The sequence below is a fragment of the Trichosurus vulpecula genome, chromosome 7 (assembly GCF_011100635.1).
Source record: "Trichosurus vulpecula isolate mTriVul1 chromosome 7, mTriVul1.pri, whole genome shotgun sequence".
Lineage (NCBI taxonomy): Eukaryota > Metazoa > Chordata > Mammalia > Diprotodontia > Phalangeridae > Trichosurus > Trichosurus vulpecula.
In genome coordinates, this window is record NC_050579.1 from 121,473,342 (window position 1) to 121,487,795 (window position 14,454).

At 36.4% G+C, this 14,454-nt stretch overlaps 1 protein-coding gene across 1 annotated transcript in view; it reads right to left on the reverse strand.

The window, feature by feature from the left end:
• ARFGEF3 (ARFGEF family member 3) overlaps positions 1–14,454 on the reverse strand; it is a 202,821-nt gene that overhangs the window by 184,861 nt on the left and 3,506 nt on the right. The window contains 1 exon segment of the mRNA XM_036767780.1: positions 11,895–11,946. Within this exon segment, the coding sequence (XP_036623675.1) occupies positions 11,895–11,946 (52 nt within the window).

Consider the following 14,454-nt stretch of genomic DNA (forward strand, 5'->3'; position numbering starts at 1 on the left):
ATCCACTGCACCACCCAGCTTGCCTAGAGTGAATCACCAGCTTTCTGGGCTTTACTTGCCTCATCTTTAAAATGAGAGAGTTGGAATGAATGACCTTTAAGGTCCTTTCCAGCTCTAGATGCAAGATCCATCAACTCCTTTAGAATATGGGAAGTAGGAGAGAAAATACATCAAGACCAAGGACTGTTCCATGATAGCATACTGACAAGGAAAAAAAAATGAATACATTGCCTTCCAACACAGGCCTAGGATTTCCTAGGAGAGCATCCAGCTGTGGGGGCCTTTGTGGTCCTCATGACCTTATTTCAGGTGCATTTCTACCCAGTTGATGAAGCCATTATTTCTCCAATTTAAAAAAAAATCTGCCCTGCTGGTCTCCTTGGGTGCAAAGGACCAAACTAAAGCATTAAAATGGGGAGCTCAGGCACAAAGGCAATTAAAATGAAATTATGTTCTCAGAATGGGAAGCTATTATGGATGGTACTCACTATATATAACTGCTAATGAACATTTACCCATAGTTTTCCAGGGCTTTTTTTTCATTACTAGAAGAATAACCCTTCAAATGTCTTGGTAAAAAGTTTGTGTTTCCAAAGGATTTTGGAAACTACTTGCAGATCATTTGATCTCTCTGGGCCTCAGTTTTGTCATCTGTAAAATGAGACAGTCGGGCTGGATTATCTCTAATGTGTCTTTCAGGATAGTTCTGATTAGATAATAAAACCATGGGTCTAAATTTCCTGGTCTTTACCATACCTATGAGTGTAACAATGACCCAGCCTTTGTTGCCAGACACAGTCAAAAGCCCAGAGTACAGTGATGAGTGAGGAAAGCCATTATAGAGTTCATTTTCCCATAAGCATTTATTTAACCTTCACAAAGCATAATTTCTTAAAAGCAGGGTTTTCACATAAATTTTATTAGCATCTTTTTTCTTTTTACATTACCTACACTTCTCCTTATATCTCCCGAGAGTCATCCTTTATAACACAGGATTAACAATCATTTTTAATGATCTTAAGCATTTCTCTGAAACAAAGACCTGGGTTTTGTTTTTTCCTGTTAAGATTTCAAGTTTTTTATGGTAAATTACAAAAAAAAAAAAAAAAAAAAAAAAAATTTCTTAATTTCAGCAAATTCCAATTTTTTGACAATAAAATAACAATAAATATTCATATAGTACTCTAAAGTTTTCAAAGTACTTTATATGCATTATCACAGAACAGTCTCATAACAACCCTGGGAGGTAGGCACTAAACATAATATTATCCCACTTTTACAGATATGCAAAGTGACATTTAGGGCAACTAAAGTGACTCACCCATAGACTTATAAGCTAGTAAGTATCAAAGGTAGATTTTGACTCCAAGACCTATGCTGTCCATTTTGCCAGGCTAGCATCTACATCGGATCCTATGTCTGATAGGTGAATATTATCTCAATACAGCTTCAGAGGAGACAGTGAGGCTGGTGACTTTGCACAGCCCTCCCTCACCTAAATCCCATCTACTTGCCTGTCATGGCATCACCTCCCTGATGTCATGATCCTCTTTAAAAATGAAGGACAAACAGCAGCAATTATCTCAATATTGAAAATTAGCATTATCTATCTAAAACCATCAGCAAGCATCATAATGGGGATAAGCTAGAAGCATTTCCCATAAGATCAAGGGTGAAACAAGGATGTCCATTTTCACCACTGTTATTCAATATCATACTAGAAATATTAGCTTTAGCAATAAGAGAAGAAAAAGAAATTAAAGGAATTAGAGTAGGTAAAGAAGAAACAAAGCTATCACTCTTTGCAGATGATAGGAACTTAGGAAAATACTATATTCCTAAGGATACTTAGGAAATCCTAGAGAATCAAGTAAAAAAATCACTTGAAATAATAAACAAATTTAGCAAAGTTGCAGGATATAAAATAAACCCACAAAAACCATCAGCATTTCTATATATTACTAGCAAAGCTCAACAGCAAGAGATAGAGAGATTCCATTTAAAGTAGACATTCTAAAATATTTGGGAGTCTAGCTGACAAAACAAACCCAGGAATTATAAATTATAAAACACTTTTCACATGAGTAAAGTCACATCTCAGTAACTGGGAAAATATGAGTTAATATAATAAAAATGATAATTCTACCTAAATTAAATTACTTATTCAGTGCCATACCAATCAAACTATCAAAAAATTATTTTATAGAGCTAGAAAAAATAACAAAATTCATGTGGAAGAACAAAACGTCCAGAATACCAATGGAATTATTGAAAAGAAATGCTAGGGAAGGTGGCCTAAGCTGTAGCAGATCTTAAATTGTATTATGAAGCAGCAATTATCAAAACCACTTGGTACTTATTGGCTAAGAAATAGAGTGGTGAATCACTGGAATAGGTTAGGTACATAAGATATAGTAGTCAATGACTATAGTAATCTACTATTTGATAAATCCAAGGACTCCAGCTTCTGGGATAAGAACTCAGTATTTAACAAAAACTGCTGGGAAAACTGGAAAATAGTATATTTATGTATATACATACATAAATAGTATGTAGGTAGACCAACAGCTTTCACCCTATACCAAGATAAAGTGAAAATGGCTACATGATTTAAATTTAAAGGCTGAGACTGTAAGCAAACTAGGAGAGCAAGTAGTTTACCTGTCAGGTCTATGGAGAAGAATTTATAACCAAACAAGAGATAGAGAACTTTATCTAATGCAAACTGGATGATTTTGATTACATTAAATTGAAAAAAATTTTGCACAAACAAAGCCAATGCAACCAAGATTAGAAGGGAAGCAGAAAGCTAGGAAACAATTTTTACAGCCAGTGTCTATTTCTAAAATATATAGAGAACTGAGTAGAATTTATAAGAATGCAAGTCATTCCCCAATTGATAAATGGTCAAAGGATATAAACAGGCAGTTTTCAGAGGAAGAAATTAAGGATATCTATAGTCATACGAAAAAATGCTCTCAATCACTATTGATTAGAGAAATGCAATCAAAACAGCTCAGAGGTACCACATCACACCTATCAGATTGGCTAACATGACAAAACAGGAAAATTATAAATGTTGGAGAAGATATTGGAAAATTGGAACACTAATGCATTGTTGTTGGAGTTGTGAATGGATCCAACCATTCTGGAGAGCAATTTGGAACTATGCCCACAGGACCATAAAACTGTGCATACTCTTTGACCGAGCAATACCACTTCTAGGTCTATATCCCAAAGAGATCATAAAAATGGGAAAAGGACCCACATGTACAAAAATATCTATAGCAGCTCTTTTTGTGGTGGCAAAGAATTGGAAATTGAGGAGATGTCCGTCAATTGGGGAATGGCTGAACAAGTTGTGGTATATGAATGTAATGGAATACTATTGTTCCACAAGAAATGAAGAGCAGGCAGACTTCAGAAAATCCTGGAAAGACTTATATGAACTGCTGCTGAGTGAAATGAGCAGAACCAGGAGAACATTGTACACAGCAACAGCCACATTGTGCAATGACTGACTTTGATAGACTTAGCTCTTCTCACCAATGCAAGGATCTAAGAAAACTCTAAAAGATTCATGATGGAAAATGCCATCCACATCCAGAGAAAGAACTTTGGAGTCTGAATGCAGATGGAAGCACACTATTTGCTCTCCTTTTCTTTTGCTGTTTTGTTTTATTTCTTGTTTTATTTCTTCTTTCTGCCCATTAGCTCTAATTCTCCTTTACATCATGACTAATATGAAAATTTGTTTAATATGAATGTATAAATAGAGCCTAGATCAGAGCCATCTTGGGGAGGGGAGAGGAAGTGGAGGGGGAGAAAATTTAAAGCTTAAAATCTTATGGAAGTGAATGTTGAAAACAAAAATAAATAAATAAATAATTTTTAAGAAATTAGCATTGACCTAAGGTCAAAGACCAGTCAAACAATGAGACTTTCAAAAAATCATTTTTGGAAAGATTCTTCAAAGGAATTTTTGGTGCAGTTGTAGGTAGATACGTTTAGCTCAGAGACATAGATTGATTCAATATAGAGTTAAAATATTAGAAAGTGGAAACTTTATTGCTTTACTTACTCATAAAGCAGCATCAAATGTCCTCCTATTGAAATGAGAGAGAACAAACTAGCTTACTCTGTTTAGGTATCACAAAACACATGTGGTATAGCCAATTTGCTGAACAAGCTGAATCAGTGTTAATTCATCACGTAGTCTCATATGTCCTTTGCGATAAGCATTATCCAAACTAATGTGGCCATGGAACTCTTTTTAAGCCACTTTGTAGCAGACTCCCTATTATCCAACATGATTAATGAATGGGCTGCTCTATTAATAGAAAATTAACATGCATGTATTCCAATTTTAAAAGAATTTGAATACAACCAAAAATACCCCAAAACTATATACAGAGTGTAATTTCTAGGTAACGACAAGAGAGTGAATAGACCCTAGAGCAGCAGTTGTTAGCCTGAGGCCTGTGAACTTTAAAAAAAAAATCAATAAATATATTTCAGCATAATTGGTTTTCTTTGTGATTCTATATATGTTGTTTTATGCATTTAAAAATGTTATTCTGGGAAGGAGCCATAGGTTTTGCCAGACAGCCAAAGGGGTCCATGACACAAAAAAAGGCTAAGAACCCTGGGATAGCTTTTTGTTTTTACATCACCTGCAGGGTATCTCTCCCCCTCCCTTCTCTCTGACAGCCTTCATTTATAATACAGAATTAATAGCATAGTTTTTAATGATTTTAAGATTTTGCCTGAAACAAAGGCCTGTTTTTTTCTATAAAGACTGAGCTTTTTAAGTTAAAGTTCACAAAGCAACTTTAAAATTTCTGTAAATTTCAATTTTTAAATAATAATAATAGTTGTTATATAATAATAAAATCACAAAAAATACTAATATAGAATTCTATATTATATACTAATACATTATAATTGTATAATTTATTATATTACTAGTAATTAATATTAACATTAATGAATAATAATAACTAACTTAGGAGTTCTTATACATTATATTTATATTAACAAGCCTTGCCCCAAGACCCACAAATTATAGTGTTCTGGTGCATTTTTAAACTATTAAAACTTAAAAGTCACTAAGACTTTTAGGACACCCTGTACTTCATATAAATTTTGATATAGAAAGTTAACTTATCACTTCTTTTAAAGGATATATAAACTTAACTCTATAGAATTTCATTGTCTAAGGTATACCCTCATAGTGGCTGACTCTGAACACCCTTTTGCTAAGATTTATAACATAAAGTTAGGTTGGCAAATGTAAGCAGCAGGACAGAATGGGAATCATTATGGAGGAGGATACACACAAAAGTAGCCGTTACTTCTCCACAGCAAAATTATGGAGCAAGGGACTAGCAGCTAGCAACCAGAACCATGAATATTCAAGGAATATTTGTAGCAATGGGGCAAGGTAAGCCAGGGAGAAACAATACAAGGCAAAAGAGGAGAGGTCAAGGGGAAAGACCCCAGTCGGAGTATTTCGATAATGTAAAAGTGAGTTACTGGGTGGTTAACTCAGAGGGAAACAATAAAATTAGTAGGTGGCCTAAAACACTGAACCATTTTTGGGTGGCTTTAGCCAGTTGTATTTCATACCATATTCACAAAACCACAGCATTTTACCAGGCATCTCAGGTTTCCTTGGTGGGTGGGGAGGAAAGCATACATAGGTACATAATTAATGTTTAGTTACTATATCATCTCCAACTGTCAATCAATGCCAAATAGTGGTTGAATATTCTAGAATCTAGAGCATAAAAAAAATCTTGAAAAATTTCAAGCTAGATAAATGAATTAGGATTTACTAAAAGAAATATCAATAAAAAGCTAAGTCACGTAAAGTGGGACTAGTACCAAGTGTACATACACATATCTGTCTTAAACTTCTTCCAGATTCCTTGACTAGTTTGATTTTTACTGTACTAAATAACACCATGTCAAATTGTTTAGTCTTTCTGTCATCTGGTAAGAGAACATATTTTATATAATAGAATAAACAACACAGTTTTACAAATTTGTCAGATTTGAATAATTTAAATTGGTCATGTAATACTTCCTCTTAACACCAAAGCACCCTGGGACAAACAAGCAGAGGGTAACCATACAGGGAACTACCTGTGAGATGTCACAGTATGTAACCTCCCCAGAACTAAAGGAATAGTGCAGGGGCATTTGCTGTTCAGAGATACTGGTGCCTATATGTTGAAATAGATCTTCATTTCCTAAACCTCTCTTATACTAGTAGAGGTTAATGGTGGAGTAACTGTCCCTGCTCTTAGCACTATCTTTCCATTCTCATGATTTCAATGCCATCTTGCTGAGAATCTAATTTGGCTTCAGGAAAGGCATCTGATTCCTCAGGATCAAGGAGCACCCATAGCAGCTCTTCAGCTGTCATTCCTTCCTCTCCTGCTCCACTAGTGTATGACCTCAAGTTCCATCTCTTACCCTTCTCTACCCTCCTCTTGCCTGTCTCCTCACTCTGACCACATAGTTTTTAATAAAGACATTTTTCCAGTGATATTGCATGATCATGAAGTCTAGAGTTCCACAGATGCCAAAGAATTAAAAGTTGAGTATCATCAAAATGGTAATAGTCTCATAATGAGTACAGTGTAGCCAACCAAGAATTGTGCAAGAGAATTGGCAAAAATGATGTCATTGGCAGACATGACCAGAAAAAGGCAGTCTTTTCAAGTGGTAAGGAAAGAATAATTGATAGATAGCCTAAATGTGCCATTCAGGCTCACATAACATCAAGAGACCTAAAGGAAGGCAGATGGGTAAACTGCATATGGAGGAAACATGAAAGGAGATGGACAAGAGTCAATGGGATGCAAGGGTACGGAAGGGTTACAATCTACATGACTGGATGGCTGGACCCATAACAATTAGATCTCAGATACATTGAAGTATCGATTTCTTTTAAATTCTGTACTAATGTAACTCAATGGCTCCATTTCACAAAGACTATGGATAAAATTGTTATATCTTTAACAGGGGATAGAATCTTGGGGAGAGGAGAAATTTACCTGTCACCCGAAGAGAGATAGCTGCCATGGGATGGAAGCTTGGTCATACCCACAAAGAAAGGACTAAGAAAATTTCTTTCTGAAAGACTTTAACTATCAAGGAGAAAGAGTCTGAAGATACATTTTAAGAAAACTGTATTAAACTTTTATTTTATAAAGAGACATTATTGAGAGAATTCCTGAGAGACTTGAATTGCCATCCTAAGAGAACAGCATCAGTGTTGATAAGAATATTTTACTCCATATTTTTCCTTTGCTTTTGAAAAAGACAGAGTTGACTATAGCTGTGAATTTCACTCACTATAGCAAATGATAAATTATTAGTTATGTCTGCGTTTGATAATTTGCTCCTTTGTTTAGCCTTTGGGACCAGGAGTGTGAGCTGCAGAGAAATAGCAAAAGCTTATGGGCAAAGGTTTCTCCAGCTTGTTTATAAACTGAGGTGGGGGCTCAGAGATAATTGGGTAGCTAATAAGGAATTAGGGCATTTCTATTAATATCAGAATATAACACTTGATTGCTTTAGAACTTGGGATAAGAATTGTCAGTCAGTTAATAGGAATTTATTAAGTGCTTACTATTCAGACCGTATGCTGATAGTGATACAAAGAAACTACTGGCCCTGGCCTCAAGGAGCTCATATTCTAATGGGCAAGACTACACATAAATAACAAATCCAAGCCAGGCTCATACATACATATATACATATATACATACATACATATACATACATATGTATAGTAAATGGGAGTTAATCTTAGAGGGTTGGAGTCAGCACTGGGAGGGATCAGTAAAGACTTCCTGCAGAAGGAAGGATTTGATTTCAGTCTTGAAAGAAGCCAGGAAAACTCAGAAGCAGATGTGAAAAGGGTGAGTATTCCAAGTATGGGGGACAATCAGTGAAAAGTCATAGACTTGAGATGGAGTGTCATATCTGAATAACAAGTAGAACAGTCATGTGGGACAATAGGATCACAGAAGGGAGGAAGGCATAGATCGAAAAGGAAGGGAGAATCTTGATTGTGAAGGGCTTTAAATTCCAAATGAAGGACTTTCTATTTGATTTGAAAGAGGGAATAGGGAGCCACTTGAGTTTACTGAGTGAGGGGGAGGGGTAACTGGTAGATCTGCATTTTAAGAACATCACTTCAGCAGCTGAGAAGAGGATGCATTGAGGCCAGGAGACCAATTAGAAGGCTATTACAATAGGCCAAGTGAGAGGCATTGAGGACTTGTACTAGGATGGTGGTTGTGCGAGTGGAGAGGAAGGTACATATGTGAGAAAGGTCATAAAGGTACAAACGAAAAGACTTGACAAACATTTGATATGTGGGATGAGAATAAGGAAGAAGTTGAAAATGACATCAAGGTTGCAAGCCTAGGGGACTAGAGGATGGTGGTGCCCTATACAGTAATAGAGATGTTTGGAAGAATGGAGAATTTGTGGGAAAGATGAGTTCTGTTTTGGATATGTTGAGTTTGAGATACCTTTTGGACATCCAGCCTTAATAAGGAATTGAACCAATAGCAGGTAAAGAGGGGTGAGGGTTGATGCGGCTGTCAACTAGACCTCATGCAACCCAGAACCCACAATGACACTACAAATGGGGTCATATTGTCCCTAAACCATCATCATTGTCATCATCGTCAATAATAATAATGAGGCAGCATTCAGTAATAGATAGAGAGCTGGCCTCAGTCACGCAGACCTGAGTAGTGACATACACTAACTGTGATTCTTGCAAGGTCACTTAGCCTTAGACAAATCTCTAAGACAATAAAATACAGAACAGCTGTTAATCTACATCGGTAGAGGGAGCATCTTATCTCAAAGTTGCCCATAGCAATGAAATCATAGATCAAGTCGAAAATAAAAAATTTAATACACAACAACAATAATATAAGTGAAAACTACAACCATTACAAAACAGTTGTAGTTGAATGTTGTGAAATGATAATGGGAAAGAAGAGATGAGAAAACATTCTTTCCCCCTCCCTCCTTTGCAGAGGTTGGGGGTTCATTCATGAGGAGCATTGTATATGTCAAGTTATTTTGGTGTGGTAGTTTTGCTGATTTTCCCCCTTTATAAGTAAAATTAATTTCTTTACGTAGTTCCCATATGGGACTTTGTGGACCTTATGGAAATTTGCCCAGGATGAAGTCAAATAGTTAACAGAGGTTACCTTAATATTACCTGTCCCTCACAAAGCCATGAATACTTGTGTACCATTTTAAGGGTACAAAGATTATCACAGGTGGCCCCCAAACCCTGGTGTAATGGAGGGAGTGCTGCATTGGAGTCAGGAAGACCCACATTTGAATCCCAGCTCAGATACCTGCTTACAGTGTGATCTTGGGCAAGTGCCTTGACCTTTCAGTGTTCTATGAAACTCTCTAAGACTATGAGTTAGACAACTTGTTGATGTGCGTTGGTAACAACAAAATGCCTGGAGCGCTTCATGAGGTTAGTGTGGGGATCAACAGAATAATGTATGTAGAGGATTTCACAAATCTTAAAGTATTATATATACTTTTGTTATTATTTAAAGTGTTATATGCATTTTAGTTATTTAGCATATTATATATATTTGGTATATATATACTTAGTTATTATTTAGTTTATTTTAAATGTATATTTACATTAATCTTTTTTTTTACATTGCCTACATTCTCCCCGTATCCTTCCTTTCCCTCCTTGTAAAGAGCCATCCCTTATAACAAAGTCCTGTCTTAAATTGTGCTAAAACATTCCTCTCTCTAAATTGTACCCATTGGTTCTTAGTTTAGCCAAGTGTATGTGTGATTCCTCTACAACTGAATTGGAGATAGTTTCCCAATAATGAGATCAGGGACTAAGGTTGGGGATTGGACCTGTCTGTGATTTCATTGGCATAGTTAACTCCTAGATGTGGGAAATCCTGCTGTCAGAGAACATCAACTTTTCCATAACTTAGTCTTTCACTTGCCCAGGGACACCGAGTCAGGATGTATCAGAAAAGGGATTTTACCTCAGGTCCTCTGATTTCTCAGTCAGTGCTCTTTCCACTGAACCCTACTGCTTCCTCCGATCATCTCTACTTCCCCAACAAAAACACTAGCATGACTTTTCTTAGGATTTCTTGGGAATGGGAGCATAAGGTCATGGATTTAGGGTTGGAAGGGACCACAGAGATTATCTTCCGTAACCTCCTCCTGTAACCTCAGGAAACTGAAACCCAAGAGCTATGACTTGTCCAAGGTCACACAGGCAATAAGTAGCAGATCAAGGATTTGAATTCAGGTCCTCTGATTCCAAATCCAGCATTTTTCTCCATGAGAATGAACTTAGAAAACCCCCTAGAACTCATTCAGTCAACACAAAAGGTGACAGAAACTCCACAGATTATCCTGTAGCACCTATCACATCACTGAGAAGTCTGAAAGTAACGTGTACAACACTGAAAATGGAATGCAAAACATTTAACCTGACTTTGGAGGCCAACAAAAATAACTATACTTCTCCCCCGGGCCCTTAAACATCTTGCAATTCAATGTAGCACCTTTTCTACTCAGACGCCTTTACAAGTCCAGCAGCATTTACTCCATCCCTGAAAATGAATAGCACAGAGCACTCTGTGTAAATGTCATGTCCCTGTTACCATAGTCACCCTCCCCTTGCTATCAACCAGATGAAGCAGTTGATATATAAAAGAGCACAGGACAAAAATATGCAACAGTTTCTGGCTTTCCTTTCTCTCCATTTAAAATATGTAATGAGGTCCATTCTGGAAAGAATTGTCAGAATATTCTGTGTAGAATCTGGACTAATAAATTCTTGAGATTAGCCTTCAAGCTAATCGATCAGCAAATTGATAATCAATAAACATTTATTAAGTGCCTACTATGTGCCAAGCACTGTGCTAAGTACTGGGGATACAAAAAAGGCAAAAGACAGTCCCTGCCCTCAAAGAGCTTACTCATCACTGATGGAGTTACAAATATTATTGAATTATATCTGTCGCTGATTAATTCCTTACCATTGGACTTTTAAGATATACTGCCAAAAAAAAATAACTTCTATCTAGAACATTAAAAGATCTATATTTATAGAATAATAAAGCTGGAAAAAAAACCTTGGAGGTCATCTAGTCTAGTTAGAAATTTTCCCAATATTGAACTAAGTATCACGGCTATATGTTTTGATGATGCACAAGAAATGTGCAAAGCACCAGAACAAAAAAAAACACCCCAGAAACCAAGTGAAGCACTTAAATATAAAAAAAACCCAACAGGTCAATGGGGAATTGGCATAAAAATATCTTCAAGGATATGTACTATAGGAGAAGAAGGTGAGAAGAAAGGGATAATGGAGCAACAACTTGAATCCTCCACTGGTCTCTAAGAAATTTTAACAGAAATCAGAGTAAAGCCTCCAATTATGTTGAGTAGATGACCTAGAGAGTATTTCTAGAAGGTTGTGGACAAAAAGCCCACTAGATAAGATGGCATGGATGGACCACTATGGATGGACCACTATGGTTTTTCCTAGTGAACAGAATATCTGAACCCATGAAATCACAGTCCACTAAAACATCAAAGGGTGAATAAAATGTTCTACAGAAAGAAATAACATGGTTGGATTGTCGACTCCATTCAATCGACACAGTCCAAGTAGCAGAGCAATCGGTGAGATCAGTTCCAGAGTGTTAACTTTATCTAGCATCAGAGGGAGATTCATGCCACCAGGGGAGAATACAATAACACAAATTAGAAAGGTGATTTTGATTTCCCTTGAAGTGCTTTTGGAGTCTTTGACTATTGACACACTTAAATAATTTAGGTTTCTTTACCTCAGCTGGTAAGATGGAATCTTGACAATGGTATCTGGACCGCTCAGCATTTCTGTGCAAGGGGAAAAAAAAGTGATGAAGTAAAAATTAAACACTTCAAGACTGGTGTTTCTTCCTAGCTTGTAAAAGTTAGTTTTAACATTTTTCTTTAATATTCCCTAAGATTAAGCATTATCAAAGAAAAGTCTGTACTCGGCATCATAGGTAAAAGCCTGCCAGAAACAATGTTTAGTCATTTAAAAGTAGTCTAACGTAAGCATTTCAGTATCTAAGATACTAAAATAATTTTCAGACATTTAAAATCATTCTAATCTAAGCATTTTTCTGCTTAGAGGAATGTCAAAACCAACAGTCTCCTCATCCCTTCAGACATCTTTCCGGTGTGTCCATTTTCGAAATCACAATTTATAGGATTCTTGAACAGGAATTTCATAGGTAAGTCTATGATCTCATACTCAAAAAATTCTAAGAAAACCCAAACCAGTGTTCTTGGTGGCAGATGGAGGGGGTAGGAAGGAGTACTGGAATTCAGGGGAAAGAGCATTGACTGTACAATCAGAGGGACATAAACTGAAATCCATCCTCTGTCATACTGACTCCAAATCCCACATGCCTTCCACCATGCTATGCTGGGCTACCTTCACATCCCAAGATGGCACCCATTAGTAGCACAGCACACTTGCACATTGCCTTTTCTCCTCAGTATTGGTTGGTATGTTATCAAATAATGCATATTAATTTTAATATTGGTCTAAGGAAAATGTAATTATGAAGGTAAAATTGCTTAGTAAATAACAAACTACAGTTCAAAGTTAAAGATGAACAATTGCAATCTAATAAATACATCATACTCTTAAGAGTTCATTGTAAGTTTCTTATTTAGAATTAGGAAACATTTTCCCATAACACTGCTATAAATAGCAGTGGAATTCCCAGGCTAGTCCCCCAAGCTTCTTCAGGCCATAACAGCTAAAATGTTATACATTCCCAATGGAAAAGAAGTAGAAAATAATACTATTATAATACTAGTCAAGAGAAAAACAGTAAAATTGAATAACAGTTCTTTATGTTGAATGCTGGTACTTGAGAAAAAGCAGACTGAGAACATTATAAAGAAGCAGATGGTGACTTTTGTTGAGACTCTGAACAGGGCTTCCATTACTCTTTGGGGGCTTTAGAGGTTGTGGCATTAGCTTTTTTTTTTGTCCATAACAACTTCAAAGCATGACTTTTCCTGAGGTAACGAGTCCAGAATTAGCAGAGTGAGGACACTCAAAAGCTCTCCAAAACCTTCCTCTAACCAACCTTGCCAGTATGTTCCTCTATAGAGTTTATATACTATGTAGTCCAGATGGAACTACTCTTTGTTCTCCATCTCAATCTATGTTCTCTCACCTCTGTACATTTGCATTTACTGGAATGGACCCCTCCACTAACCATCTCTTCTCATTGGCATCCTTTTCAAAGATCCATATCTGCACTCTTGCATTGTGACTTTTCTGACCCTCCAGTTAGAATTTCTCTCTCTCTCTCTCTCTCTCTCTCTCCATATATATGTGCATATACATATATTTCATGTAATTTTAAATTTCATTGGACCTCTCTCATGTACTTATTAACTTAAATTATAATTTCTTGTTGTGTATGCCTCATCCACCAACCTGGGACGTTACTCGAAGACATAGACTATGTAGTCTTTTCATTTTGGATACATAGCATCCAATAGAGTATGCTCTGCACACAATAGGTGCTTAACAAATTATATTTGCCATTCCTTTGAAGAGATAGAAAGCTGTTATGGTGTAAAGAATCAGGCGGATTTGTTCAAATTACCAGTCCTACCATATATATATGACTTTGTGCAAGACATTTAACTTCCTTGGGCCTTGGTTGCTTCATCTGAAAAATGAGTGATTTGGACTACATTAGATGAGTTCTATAGTTTCAGGTCTAAGCCTTTGGGAAGAATTGAGATGGGAGAAGAGATATATCGGTTAAGAGTTTCACTGTGTAAGCACTAGGTTTATTGCTAAGCAAGAAGAGATTTAGTTGGGAAGGAAAGGCAGACTAGCCTTAAATTGTGGAATAGGGTACAAAGAAGTAGAGTGATACACAGTATTCACATGTATGAGTCGAGCAAAGACGGGCTTTTTGTTATTTGGAGGTGCTTATATTAATTTTTGAATTATGCATACTATTCTCCCCCTCAAATGACATAGATAATAAGAATTGATTTATCAACATCTCTCAAAATCAGTTCCTTCTCCCAGTTCTTCTCTCTGTCTGTCTATCTCTGTCTCTCTGTCTCTGTCTCTGTCTGTCTCTCTCTGTCTCTGTCTCTCTCTGTCTATCTCTCTCTGTGTCTCTGTCTCTGTCTCTCTCTCTCTGTCTCTCATATTATCAGTCTCCTATTATACAGACTCAAAACTTTGCAGTACTTTTGAATTCTTCCATCTCCTTTTTGCTTTATAGCTAATCAATCAAACAAGTCCTGTGCATCTTGTTAATTCTACTCCTAAATGCTTCCGTTTATCTCTTCCTTGTAGTTAGGAAGATCTGC